The sequence below is a fragment of the Coffea arabica genome, chromosome 5e (genome assembly GCF_036785885.1).
Source record: "Coffea arabica cultivar ET-39 chromosome 5e, Coffea Arabica ET-39 HiFi, whole genome shotgun sequence".
Taxonomy (NCBI): Eukaryota; Viridiplantae; Streptophyta; class Magnoliopsida; order Gentianales; family Rubiaceae; genus Coffea; species Coffea arabica.
The window spans coordinates 45,210,579-45,222,532 of NC_092318.1; the positions used below are offsets into that span (position 1 = coordinate 45,210,579).

The 11,954-nt window shown below is 36.1% G+C and overlaps 1 protein-coding gene and 1 non-coding gene across 2 annotated transcripts; one reads left to right on the forward strand and one right to left on the reverse strand.

Moving 5' to 3' along the window:
- Nucleotides 1–10,599: 10,599 nt before the first annotated feature.
- Nucleotides 10,600–11,954, reverse strand: LOC113687517 (uncharacterized). The gene is made up of 2 exons (XM_072049762.1): nucleotides 11,634–11,954; nucleotides 10,600–11,529 (listed from the first exon to the last, which is right to left on the reverse strand). Exons 1-2 carry the CDS (start codon nucleotides 11,952–11,954, stop codon nucleotides 10,600–10,602), a joined length of 1,251 nt encoding a protein of 416 aa, XP_071905863.1.
- On the forward strand, nucleotides 11,456–11,562 carry LOC113688702 (small nucleolar RNA R71). Its single transcript, XR_003448065.1, has one exon. It is a non-coding gene; the product is annotated as a small nucleolar RNA R71 (small nucleolar RNA).

Here is an 11,954-nt window from a genome sequence, read left to right on the forward strand (position 1 = left end):
TTGTAAAAGAGGAACATTAGAATAAATATAAATGTTTATTTAATAGTAATTTGGAAGTTGATGGGTAGGTAATAGTGAAGGACCAAATGAACAAATAAACTTGATCTTCTTATAAATAACGGCAACATCTCTGGCTTTCCCGCTGTCTCGAACCATAATCAATATCAAGTTGTTTTTTTTTTCCCCTGGTTATAATAATCAACATCAAGTGGCACAGCATGACAATGCAAAACCTTTCTACATCAAATTTCTTTTGGCTTTCATCTTAATGCATTGATTACACTAAATAAACTAATAGAAATAACAGCTCTCAGATTAGCCATCATCACCCTATCAACCTACGATGTTGAAAGAATATTAATGTAAACAATGGTTAGGTGATGAAAATTGGATTTACGTTTGTAAATAAGCCTGCAAATTATGTTAGAATATTATTATGGTGCTTTTCATGGCCACATGATATGATACCATGAATACTTAATTGTTTCTCTCATCAATTATATGACAAATTATTATGTAGGACAAGTTGCCACACGGGTAAGATATTATGAATAGCTAATTGTCTCTCATCAATTAAATGAAAAATAATTACTACACGTAATATGCATAAATGCAGGATTGTTAAGCGGACAATGTTTTACAACTGAGATATACTATGACAACTAAAGAACCAAATGTATTTGAACTGAATTATGAGAGATCAAACTAGGACTCAAAAGATAAAGACACCAGATTAACTTTTCCCAAGCAGTTAACATGGTTGATTATGGAACTTAAGCTGTTTGATAATTTGCCTTAAAAAAAGGTTGTTAGAAGATTCACTTGGCACCTAAAAATAAGGGATAATTTAAGAAACCTCGGGAGAGATTTCTAACAATTTCACTGAACTCCTTTGAGGTTTTTCAATATTACACTTACCTCTCTTGATGATAGACAATGACTATAATAACCTTCATAACTTTTCAAAAGACAAGCCATTGATAAAGAAGGGAAAAGATAACAGGAAAAAGGAAAACAATTCTTCGTGACTAGGGATGGCAACGGGGCAGGGTTGGGGCAGGGGACCCCTCCCCCATCCCCGGCCCCGTTGCCTACAAATTCCCCCCGCCCCTGCCCCGTCCCCTGTCCCCCGCTCCCCCCACCCCGTCCCTGCCCCACCCCGCGTCCCTCGCAGGTGCCCCCGCGGGGTTAATAAAAATTTGTTCGCGGGATTAATAAAAATTTTGTTATATAATTTTATTATAGTTAAATTCTAGCAAATAATCAAGTACTAAAATATCAACACATCACCAAATTATTATTTATTGTAATTTCACAATTGAAACTTATAAAAATAATCAAACAAAAGTTATTTGAATACAATCCAACATGATGAAATAAATACAACTGAAGTAGTCAAGTTTTCACTTTTGACACAAATACAATTACTAATTCATTATTATGCTTGTGCTTGTGCTTTTTTTTGAGAAAAAAATGATATTATATTAAGTATAGTCAGGAATTTAGTATAAATGTATTAGCAAATTTAATATAACCAGTTAATAATTTGTATTAGTACATATATATAATTATTAGTATAATCATATAATATCAATTATATTATATATACTAATATACATTATATAATACATATACCTAATAATATTATTATCATAAGTTTGTAACTAATTAAATTATATATTATATGTATAATTATATACATATATATTGTATATTTATATTTTTAAAGCGGGTGGCCGGGCGGGGAGTGTACCCCAGCCCCCCGCCTCGTTTCTAAGCGGGGGAGAATTTTTAACCCCCGTCCCCGCCCCACCCCCCGCCCCATTGGCATCCCTATTCGTGACCAGGCCATATACTGTGGCCAAACTATTTCAGCTATAACCATTAAATTGTAACCTTCTATCACTCAAATATACTAATCAAGTAAATGTCTCCTTCTTTCTATCACTTAAATATGCTATTGCTATTGATGATGATGGAAGCAATCATCACTGACAACAACTCAATTGTTCATATTATTAAATATAAAAAAGTTACTGGATTACGAGAATGTTTAATTTGATAAATTGTATTAAAATTATTACCCCAAACTTGCACTTTTGTTGATGTTTTGCCTTTTAAAATTTTTTTATGATTATTCATATTAAGAAAATTTAGATGAAGGCAATTTTGGGCATTCATAGACTTTTTTAGCCTTAAATCATCAAAGTGAAACCCAAATCTATGTTCTAAGGGATATATGTGTAATTTTTAAAACATAAGAGGAGCTGTCTAAAATTACTAGAAACCTCAAGGGAGGTTTCTGAAATTATCCCAAGAAGAAAGGCAAAAAAATATTCATGGGGTTTTGAAATGTTTTGGGGTGTCTATTTTAAAATTTTGGGGTATTTTTAAAGAGTTTTTATAGACAAAGTTATAAAAAAAATTTATCTATTAAAAATCCCTTAAAAGTACCCCTACCAAGAAGACATTTTATTAAATTTTGGATCAACTATTAAATATGACAACTAGTTAATTTTCACTAAGATAATATTTCTTAGGGTAAGTTTATGCAAATTTTCAAATTGCACGTGTAAGAAATTATATTAACAAGGTACTCGTCACTGAGAAATATTGTCATTAAAGATCAATTTTCTTGTAGTTCTTGGTGAAAGGACAAAGAAAAATGCTTTAAATCCTAACAAAAGATGAAAGAACATTTTTTAAGCCAATCCTACTACGTTTAGTATGACAGTTTTTCACAGTTTTTGAAAAGCAAACTTTACCAATTCTATTGGGTTACTTGATAATTTCACATTCCGGACTTTGCTGATTTGCCAAGACTTAGCGTTAAACCGAATTTTTATCATGAGCATCTTTCTGATCCATCTTTTAGACCAACTCATCCAATGTGCCTCGTGTGTCTGAAATATTGGCATCTAGTATTCATCTTTGTCACTCATTTTTTACACATCACGATTACATCTAAACCAGTCAAACCTTCAATTTTTCTTATTCTCAACGCATTTCGACCACTTCAATTGGTTTTTGTTAATTGACCGACAGTAGTGTTATTCCACAAAAATCCAAATACAGGGTTGTTGGATTCAGGGAAGAAAGCAATAGGAAGGCGCAGGAAATATTCTGGAACACCTAGCTTTTAATTAAACTGTAGCCCCCTCCCCAAAAAAAGACTTTTTTTTTTTGAACCCCACACCCAGAAAAAGACATGTTTATTTATATTTATCGCTGGTTATTTCATATCTGTTGCTCCCTTGAAGTTCTCATCATCCAAGTCTCTTATAATCAACCAACTTCAACTTCAAAATAGCAACTAAGGAAGCACCATTTACACAGGAAACAAAGATAAAGAAAAAAAAAATCAACTACTTCTACAATGGTAGATTGACGTGAATTACAGAAAAGTAGAAACATTATGTAAAAGAAACACCAAATAACTCTTTTTAATCATCCAAGCATCAACTCTTCCCCAACTCATTTCGAGACCTTTCCTACACAATTCCAATAAAATACATGTATGCATATTTGTGTGTGTGTTTTTTTTACTGCATTTTAAATTTTATTGCATTCTATATTTTTTTTGTTGCAATCCATATATGTATTCCATTGAATTTTTTTATTGCATTTTAAATTTTAGTTTTTAATTATCTAAAATATTATTCTAATTCTAAGCTTGCGTTTTGGAATGACAATTTGTCAGTTACTCTTCTTGTCAGTTTATTTATTTGGTAATTGATTATGAAAAAAAATTGTTTTGCAAGTCTCCGTCAAAGTCTTCTTGTCTGCAGTTGGCAAGAAAGAGCAGATACTAATAAAAGTACTTTCATTACAGCGAAATTCAGTAGTAAGTGGGTGTGAAATTTCTCCTACTCCCTTTGCTGTGCTGTGTTTGTCTTCTGCTATTGACTAATGAATAATGGACCGACAAAGTCTTGATCAGGGCATGCTTTAGGTCTTTCCCGTGGCTTGCCATTCTCAATCTAAGGAATTTAATACGAAAGGGATTGGACCATTATAGATTCATGGAACCAAAGATTCTACTTCTATTGAATTTGTTACATTTTGAAGTCTGTTGATTTGCCAAGACTTGGCATTAAACCAAATTTATTCTGATCCATCTTTGGGACCAACTCATCTCGGAAACTTGCATATGGCGTGAAATTAATATCGGCATAAATTTGCTTTGCTTCAAATATTCTTCTGCTCGCACCGTTTCCACTACTTCAATTGGCTTTTTTTCAATGGCTGATCGAGTTGTAGCACTGAATTCCAAACACAGCTGTCGTTGGATTCCATATATGGAACCTAGGAGGAACTAATAACACATTGTTTTATGGTCTTGTTTATGTATATTACGTAGTTTGTACTTTGAATATATTCACTACGTGAGCAATGTGAAGGATCAGTATCAGTAAATGTGAGTGAATGGTCATTAGCTTTTAACATTTTTGTAGTTTGGCACTTTGTGGTGCATTTCAACATAATTTTCACTACCTAATTATGGCGCTTCCTTGCAGTAATTTCAGCCTTTTGAATTCTCAATGCAGCCTTTCAAAGCAATAAGTGCGCCAGGCAGTCCCACTACTTTATTAAAGAAACTTTATGACTTTGTCTTCCGATTGAATGCTCTCACGATGCTACAATAATCTTGAAGTTCTTCATCAACCGTTTCACTGCTAAAAAGATCAAAAAGTATAATAATATCATTATCGTTTTACCCCCTGTGGTTTTGCATTTATCACGCAAACCCTTATTGTTCACTAATATCGACTTAGTCCCTTGTGATCTTATATAAAGTGAAAAATAGACCTAAAATATTGTCAGTTGTGGCGGTTGACTGAAACGCGTGCTAGAAGTACATGTGAATCATGAAATAAGAAATATGTTGAAAATTATACATCAGCTAAGCTCCAACGGGCTCACATTCGACAACTCGTAATTCATCTATAGTTTTATATAAAGTGGTTGTGTACTTCTGTTATGTGTTATTTACATATCGATAAATTACACATAATTGCCTTTTGATTTCACCTATTTTCAGGTGACTCAACCAACATTTTAAAATATCCACTTCATCCCCTTATAATTACATGCAAAGTGAAAACTTGATGGGAAATAGTCTATGTAATGTCATTAGTTAATAAAACAGTTTTGCCCTTGCTTAAATACTAAATCAAACAACGACCTAATTACCTTACATAAAATCATAAGAGAATTATGTGAATAAATACAAAACTAAAGAGGATACAGTGGATACTCAAACAAATCATAGGGAATTTAAATAGATATTATGATTCAATCGCACGTACTTTTGGAGCATCTCTAATTTAGTCGTAGGAAAAAATGGTGCATTCTATTCATTTTTTACTGTACATAAAATCATAGAAGAGTTATATAACTATTTTAAACCTTTAAGAAGGTCATCTAACAATTTGCAGAACTTTAGAAGAATTATATGTAATTTACTCTTTGAATAAGAACATAACTAGAATTTTACTTTGGGTTCTTTCTGTCCAGTTTCTACTTCACATAAAATCATTGGAGGTTAAGTAAATATTTTGAAGAATAAGAGGATTGTGTAACAAAACTTGATCAAGAACAACGAAGAAAATCGATTCTACTAGTGTTAAGAACGCAGAAGAAAGAGAAACAAAGGAATTAGTTGCCAGTTGGCAGCGTGCAAGTCATTTTCTAAATCGAAAGTCACATCAGATATAATCGGAGAAAAGAATCTGATGATAGCATCGAGCACAAAAAGAAAAGCAAGTTGATCAACAAAAAAATTTTTAAGTGAAAATCGTTCAAAACATCTCTTATATTCTGCAAAATTTTTCATCTCTCATTTTAAAATGCTAGTTTTATATTTCTTAAAAAATTAAGTCGGTCAAATCTGGTCTTAACCTATATTTTTTATCACTTTTTTAGCCTAAAAATATAGTATGTGACCTACACATAATCATTTTTTAAGGTGAAAAAGGTCATATCGGATTTGTAGTTAAAAAATTACGCAATTTACATTCGTTTTTGCCCCTAAAAAGATTTGCATGTAAAAAAGTACTCAACTCACATCTATTTTTCCCCTAATAAAGTGGAACTTGACTTTTTACACGTAAAAAAAAATGATTATGTGTAAGTTACATGGTGGATACATGCTAAAAAAAAAAGGCCAGCTACGTAAGATTTAGACTAATTTGACTTGTAAGAGACATAAAGTCAACATTTTAATAGTAAGAGATGGTAACATTCATTTGACAATATATGACGGACATTTTGAATAATTTTTAATTAAAACTAGACTTTCTTCAAATATTGAATAATACAAGTGGAAAATAATAAACAAGAGAACAAAGACAAGCTATTACATGATGGATTAATTCTAGGAATAACAAACAAGAGAACAAAGACAAGCTCTTACATCTAGTTAGAACGTACGGAGGGCATAATCATAACAATTTATTGCAAAACATGATGGATGACAGGTGTCGAACCTGTGCAATAATAATTACCTACTCAAGAAAATTACAAATTTTGTATATAGCGGTGAGTAGGGTCGAATCCACAGGGACTGGGAATAATTCGTTTCTTCTAGAGGTCAGAGTATGGGGGGTTTTTGATGGGAGGAAAATAAAAATAAAAATAAAACAAAAAAAATTCAAAACTAACTCACAAAGCACAATTTACTAAAAATAACAATTAATAAAAGTTCTACCCAAAAGATCAACTGCTCAGGCACGGTTCAATTAAATGCTCATCGATGCAAAGATATTTCATCCATTTATCACTAGGTTGGTTATAGCTATCAACAAGCTCTGACAGCCAATTTTTCCTTACCTTTTCGACAGCCAAGGTACGACCGTTGACTGCTTCTCTAACCAGAAAACAACCCTAGGTACGACCATAGGAATTTAATTATCCAGTTGCATTAAAGCTAGAAAAACCCAACCCTAATCAATAAATACGCTAAGAGGGTTTATTTAAATTAGATCCTGCGCTTCCCCAACATAAAGCCAATTATGGTGGTTGTCACTAATTATCAACTAAACGAACAATTACGGATTCAATTTAGTTAATGAGACAGTAGGCTATTCAATTAAATTAAATATCCGGCCGTTGATATTCAATTAATAAAATACCCTTGAACAATTAATTCAGGAAACGCACGAATAGCAACAAATTGGAAGAAATAATAAAGATTCGATTAGATCTCACAGATGTTATGGACCGCGCCTTCGCGTTAACCTTTGGGTAGAGGAGAAATCTAGCCGCTCCTCATCGTATCAATTTTGCGTGGGTTGGTTGATTTCATCCGCACAATCATCAGCGAAATTGGAACGATGGAGTAATGACGAAAGAAAGAAAAGAAAACGTCTTCCTTGTCTCTGCGTTAATGTTCGTACTAAAGTCGAAGTACAACGCAAAAGCCAACGAAAATTGTACAGAGCCAAAGCCAAAGCAAAAGAGTCAAAAACGTGAAAGCCAAAAAGCAAGAGAAGAGTCTACAACGTCTGACGGCTAGGGAAAAAGGGTCCTCAGCAAACCTTTTCTTTTTGGGGTTTTAATCCCATGCCTCTAGTTCACGCGGGCCTAACTTCTTAATTGCCCACATTTTTGCTGCTACCAATCCCGCGTGTTCGGCTTTTTCACGCAACTCCACGTTGTCTGGCGTGGGCACGCCAGATAATACCTAGTCTTCTGGAATTTGCCCTCTGGAGATTACTTTTAATACCAACCACTTATAATTCGCACAAATATCAAATATGAGCAAAATTTTAATTTTTAGCACCATAAGTAGCCAAAATTATGACAAAATAACAGTGCAAAATGTGCCCAATAATTGCTCTATCAAATCCCCTCACACCTAGACAATGCTTGCCCTCAAGCATTTCGGAGCTCAGAAGTACAACCAAGAGAGCAAAGGTCATGTAGTAATTTGTACTAACACAAACATCTCAGATCCCTGACAATGCTGCCAAAATTAGAGCACACCGGACAAGTGGTAATTCAAAGAAAGTAAATGAATACTAGGAACGCTCAAATCAACATCACGGAATGGCATTACCATAGGCTTGCACATTTATCACATCTCCACCACTCGCAAGTGAACTAAATACACAAATCAAAGGGACTTTAATAAGGTTGTAATGGGGTTTAGGTAAAAAGCGGGACAAGAAGGTAAAAATAGGGTGTAGTGTGTCAAGAGAATGTCTAATATCCACCACATCACCACAACGCTTCATCAGAAAAATTTCACGAGCAAGGCATTTTCATTTGCCATTTCCACTGTGCAAGTGTCGAAACTCTTCCCCTTTTCTCTTTTTTTTTTCTTTTTTTTTTTTTGAACAAGCGGCTCGCAAGGCGCGGGCACGCCTTGTAGGCTAGAGTTTTCTGCTCATGAGCTTTTTTTTTCTTTTTTTTTTTAATGGAGCAGCTGTCTTGCAAGGCGTGGGCACGTCTTGCAGGCTGGAGTCTTCTGCCCACCAGCTCATTGCCGATTTCTCCCCCTTCCATTTTTTTTTATCTCAGATGCACAGAGCACCATACAACTTCTATTCCGACAACACTTGCCACCTTAGATTCATTTGCCTTGCACAAACAACGGAATTCAGACATCTCTTGACGACACAAGGTTAAACAAGAAAGTCTAAAAAGGTCATGGATTATCAAGTACGGCTAATCAAACAATAGCGAAGGATAAAAGCTCAAATAGGTTCACAATGGGGAGACAAGATGAAGGCATGGTTTTTAGAAAGTCAAAAAAGGTTAAATCCTAAATGCCCTTATCATTTCAAATGCATCCAATTCAACAAAATGTGGTCTCGACATGTATAAAATAGCAAGTTCTAGAATGCCGATACCATGCATGATACCCACTCATTCAAACAAAAATAGAGCAAACAAGAATAATGTGCTCATATAAGGCTAAAAAGCTTCCAAAAGTTTCAAGAATGGGTCAAGTCCAACGTATTCAACACTCAACAACACTGCCAAGGGAAAACAAAATGCATAGCTAGTATATTTACCCACATACCCATGCACCATGATTGTAATATCCATCACAACAACATGCTCCAGCATTAACAAGCATAGAAATAAACAAAAAGCTGACTAACTACAATGTTTTCACTTTTTTTTCATTTTTCCCATTTTTTTTGTTTTTTTTTTTGTTTTTTTGAGTAACAAAGCAAAAAGAAATAATGGAAGCCACTCCCCTACACCTAAAACCTACATTGTCCTCAATGTAGAAAAGACAAATGAAGTATTAGGAGAAAAGAAGAGAAACTTCCTTGACCACCGGGGAGGGAAAGCGAGACACTAAGGCGGAGGAGGGTGAGGCGGCTGAGTGTACAAGGTGGTGTGGTAGCGGCGGATGCAAGGTGGAGTGGCGGCGACGGACGCAACACGAACAGGAAGGAGAAGACGTCAATTCCAAAACTTCATTCCTTAGGTGTGACGACCTAGCGTGGGGATGTCTAACTGCCAGCTTCCTGCCACAAAATAACAACTCACTAAATGACACTAACACTTAACAAAAACTTCAAAAATATAAGAAAACTAAAACAAAAGAAGTCTTGAGTTGCCTCCCAAGCAGCGCCTTTCTTTAATGTCTTTGGCTAGACATAGCACCACTCTTTAGTCTGGATGTAATTGAATTTTCCTTGTAATTGGTGGCCCTCCTCCGAGATCCACGTGGCCATTGAGTGCAACCTTTTTCCTAAATTTTCTCTCCATTTTCATCTCATGAATTTTTTTCATCCTATAGGACTTGTTCGCAGCAACCTTGAATTTACCCCTATAAGCAAACTTAGAAAATTCTTGCACAGAGGGATTAGTGGCATAAATAGCAAACACAGAATGAGAGTTAACATGATGTTTCATTGTATCAAAAATATTGAAGTGGACTATTTCTCCATCAAATTCCATCATGAGAGTACCCTTACTAACATCAATTTTAGTCTGGGCAGTACTCAAAAATGGTCTTCCTAATATAATGGGTGATGGATTTGGGGCACTTCTATCATCCATGTAAAGCAAATAAAAATCAGCAGGAAAAATTAATCCATCTACTTGCACTAAAACATCCTCAACTATCCCATCCGGATAAGCACATGTACGATCAGCCAATTGAATTATTATCCCTGTTTCTTTTAATGGTCCTAAATTTAGGGAATCATAGATTGACTTAGGCATCACATTAATAGAAACCCCTAAATCTATCATGGTGTTTTTTATACTAGAGTGTCCAATCTTACAGGGAATAGTAAACATACCTGCATCCCCGCATTTGGGTGAAAGTTTCCTTTGAAGTACAACTGATACATTCTCTCCTACCATTACTCTCTCATCACCCCTTAACTTTCTTTTGTTAACGCACAAGTCTTTCAAGAACTTTGCGTATTTGGGTACTTGCTTGATCACGTCCAATAGGGAGATGTGTACTTGAACTTTGCGGAACACATCTAGGATTTCTTTTTTCTTTTCTGCCCTCTTTGTCTTTTCCAACCTGCAAGGAAAAGGAGCTGGATTAGATTTAATAGGGATCGAAGGAATAGATGTTACCTTAGGATCTTCGCGAATGCGCCCTTCCTCTTCAATCTCCTTTTATATCTCCTCCTCACTTTTGCTTTTCAAATTTACCAACTTAGGTCCCTCCACCTCTTTGCCACTTCTTAATGTCAGGGCGCTTACATTCTTGGGATTTGTCTCGGGTTGTGATGGCAGTTTCCCATAAACGTGGGACTCCAGGAGATTAATGGCAGTTGCCATTTGATTTATTCGAATCTCCATGTCTTTCATGCCTGCTTTGGTGTCCTGTTGGAACTGAGTAGCGCTCGCGACCAAGGATCTAGTCTCTTGCTGGAGTTGAGCAGTGGTCATGGCCAAACTCTTGACAATTTCCTCCAAAGAACTTTCTGAGCTAGAGGACGAGGGTTGAGACTTTTGTTGCCACGGTTGTTGGAATCCTGGTGGACGATTGGAGAATGAATTCTGTGGCCTATTCCCATAGCTGAAATTGGGGTGATCTCTCCAACCCGGATTGTACGTGTTGGAGTATGGGTCGTACGGTCTTCGAGGCGCGGACACACCTCCAGCCATGTTCACTGGTTCAGCCACATCCTCTTGCAGCAAAGGGCACGAGTCAGTGAGATGGCCCACATTTGTGCAAATTCCACAGGCCTTTGCTTGATGCATGTTTCCCACAGCTAATTGTCGTACAAAAGATGTCAGCTCCGATATCTGCTGCTGAATGGACGACGTCTCTACCTCGTTGACCCTACGGGTAGGGTTACTCTCACAGAAGCCAAACTGTTGAGAATTCTCTGCCATCGATTCAATGAGTAGCCATGCTTCCCTTGGTGTCTTGTTCGCTAATGCTCCCCCACTTGCAGCATCAATGATACCCCTGTCGGACGACTGGAGTCCCTCATAGAAATATTGGATCAATAGTTGTTCACTAATTTGATGTTGTGGGCATCTAGTGCACAACTTATTGAACCTTTCCCAGTAATCATATAGAGATTCTTCAGGATACTGTTTAATACTGCATATCTCTTTTCTTAGACTTGCAACCCGGGATGCAGGGAAAAATTTTTCCAAAAACTTCTTTTTCAACTGTGCCCATGTGGTAATACTACCTGCTGGTAGGTAGTACAGCCTGCTGGTAGGTAGTACAGCCAATCTTTAGCTGCATCCTTGAGAGAGAACGAAAAGGCTCTCAGTCTAATTTGCTCTTCAGTGACCCCAGGAGATTTTATACTAGAGCAAACCACCTCGAACTCCGTAACGTGTTTGTGGGGTTTTTCACCAGAGAGATCATGGAAAGAAGGTAAGAGGTGAATCAACCCCAACTTCAATTCGAAAGCAGTATTCTTAGCCAAAGTGGGGAATGTGATGCATAAGGGCTGGTGAGTCAGTTCCGGGGCAGTTAGCTCCCTTAATGTTTGGGTGTTGGCCAT

Excerpts from the sequence above, each read along its gene's own strand:
- LOC113687517 (XM_072049762.1), bottom strand. The coding sequence starts at position 11,954 with ATGGCCAACACCCAAACATTAAGGGAGCTAACTGCCCCGGAACTGACT. Across the intron at positions 11,530-11,633 it reads GCTGTACTACCTACCAGCAG|TATCCTGAAGAATCTCTATA; the intron begins GTAGTATTACCA and ends AGTATTAAACAG.